The sequence below is a fragment of the Chanodichthys erythropterus genome, chromosome 17 (genome assembly GCF_024489055.1).
Source record: "Chanodichthys erythropterus isolate Z2021 chromosome 17, ASM2448905v1, whole genome shotgun sequence".
In the NCBI taxonomy this organism is placed as follows: Eukaryota; Metazoa; Chordata; class Actinopteri; order Cypriniformes; family Xenocyprididae; genus Chanodichthys; species Chanodichthys erythropterus.
Window position 1 is genome coordinate 36,941,488 of NC_090237.1, and position 2,479 is coordinate 36,943,966.

Sequence of the window (2,479 nt, forward strand, 5' to 3'; positions counted from 1 at the left end):
TTTGTAGTAAACAAATGTGGGTACTTAAAAGTTTGAGCACTCTAGTTATAATTTCAGTGAGTTACAGATGCTGATGCAAAAAGTGTTACAACCACACAGTTTCCTTTATAGAACAGAGAATGAGAACGAAAAAAACAACATTTTAATTCACACATGACCGAATTATTGCATATAAAACTGGCTTTCGGAACGGAACTATAAAAACAAATAACAAAGAACTACAGTATCACCCTGATAAACCCTGATAGTTATAGTTTCTAGTTTCCATTTTTTCATAAAACAAAATTGTAGTAGTTAATTTTATTTTCCCCCTAAAACTAATCAAAGAATAAAAAATAAGCAAATGTAGTGTACCAAATTCTTTCATTCAAAAGACTACGCTCTTGTTGCTTAAAGTTTGAATGCTGATTTAAAATCACAGAATAATATAATTTGCGTAATGATCTTATACTGCACATGCTCAGATCGGCTGCCAAACTGTATCTCAGCATTACAGTTTGGCAGCCGATCTGTGCATGTGCAGTATAGGATTTGAATGCACCAAACATTGTTAAAACATTCACTATGTAATGGATCTAATCTGCTATCATTCGGCTACAGGCTGCTGCAAGCACCTCTTGGGAAAATTGAATCAATGGTGAGGAAAGAGTTAATATGAAGGGGTGGATTTTACAATCCCCCTTTTTTTATTGTATAACAATTAGAGAAACTTTTTCTTTTTTTCTTTTTTTATTAAATGCATTTATTCTGGTATTATTGTTTCATGCAATGTCTGTATTTGGTATCTGAGAGGTGACTTAGGGTCTGTCTAACCCATGTCAGTAATGCAGTAACAGTGTTCACTCATTTAGCCAGGCTAAATAATAGATTATATGTATAGGCCTATGTATAATTGTGTCAAATATTTACTGATACATTTACAGATAACATGTAATGTATACGATTACAAAGCATGGTAAGAGATAAAACGATGTTTGATTAAACAATGATTTTTTGCTGAATAACATAAACATTCTATATTACCTATTACATCCAAAACACAGCTATTTGGATGCTTTTATAATACATATAATTTTTTTGCGAATTTCAGGAAAATTCAGACCATAAACAACAGGGTTCAGGATGGGTGGTACAACAAGAAACTCTAGTGAAAGAATAATCGAGAGCCCTATAGGGAGATCCGAAGTCACAAACCGACTCAAAGTGACCTCACAAAAAATAGCAATAGAGAAATTCAAAAGGATCACCATGTGTGGAATACAAGTTTGAAAAGCTTTTCTCCTGAACTCTACTGAGCTTTTTGTACAAATGATCAGAATTTTAACATAGGAATATAATATAAAACTTAAAGGCATGATAAGAGTTGTGGTCACTATGAAAAAGCCAAAAACATTAATAATAATAGAGTTTGAACAAGAAAGCTTGACAATTTCCCAGTTGTGGCAATACACCTTCCAAAGTTTGTTACCACACATAGTCAGTCTGGCATTTAAAATACCAGTAATGCCGACACAAAGCATTGGATAAATCCAGCTCATAGCTATTAAAACAGATAAAATCCTTGGAGTAATTATGCTGTTGTATTGTAAAGGTTTACAGATTGCTACATATCTGTCAAATGCCATTAACATTAATATTGTATTTTCATTTGATGCATATGAATAAATGACAAAAGCCTGTAAGATACATGCTTCACGGGACATTATGTGTGTATCAGACAGCAAGTCTGTCAGTAACCTTGGGAAAAAAGCAGCAGTTCCAAACACAGAGTTGAAGGACAAACATGAAATCAGAATGTACATGGGCTGGTGTAATGTCCTTTCAAGAAAAATGGCAAGAATAATAAAGGCATTAAAGAATATAATAGCACAGTATAGAATAATTCCCAAACTGAAGAAACCATATCTTATGTACCCAATATTTTCAAACAACATCAAGTAAAAATATGTTCCATTTTCCATTTTCTGTTAAGCAAAGGATTCATTGACCTGAGGATGAAAGCAGACACAGTTCATGTTATTTATACCTTAAAAACAAAACAAAACAAAAGAAAAAAAAAAGAAAAAAAAAGAAAGACTGTTTGGTAATACGATCTGACATTACCATCCCTTTGTCTTCAAAGAATGTGTAAATGTGCAGATAATTAGCTCTAGCCTACTTGTGCTATGTTTTAGAAGAACTACAGTCACCATACGTGCTGTTTTTTTATAGCATAAAACTGATGTCTCTGAAGACCTCTCCACTGTGGTTTGTTTTGCATAAACAGCACACCGGAAGTTTTTCTCAACTAAACACATTAAAAATGTGGCACAGTGGGTAAAACTCTTGTAACTCAAAACACACTGATAATCGCAAGCTATTGAATACTTTGCTTCAAATTACATGCTTTATAGTCTGAAGATGTAAGAATGTAACACAACAACTTGTGTTGGCTGAAAATGTGCAGTCTGGTGGGCAAACACAGACACAACTAATGCCT

The 2,479-nt window shown here is 33.3% G+C and overlaps 1 protein-coding gene across 1 annotated transcript; it reads right to left on the reverse strand.

Annotated features, from left to right (window-relative positions):
- Positions 1-1,043: 1,043 nt before the first annotated feature.
- On the reverse strand, positions 1,044-1,961 carry LOC137005105 (olfactory receptor 51I2-like). The gene has a single exon (XM_067365888.1). It carries the CDS (start codon positions 1,959-1,961, stop codon positions 1,044-1,046), a length of 918 nt encoding a protein of 305 aa, XP_067221989.1.
- Positions 1,962-2,479: the final 518 nt, after the last annotated feature.

Excerpts from the sequence above, each read along its gene's own strand:
- LOC137005105 (XM_067365888.1), bottom strand. The coding sequence starts at position 1,961 with ATGGAAAATGGAACATATTTTTACTTGATGTTGTTTGAAAATATTGGG.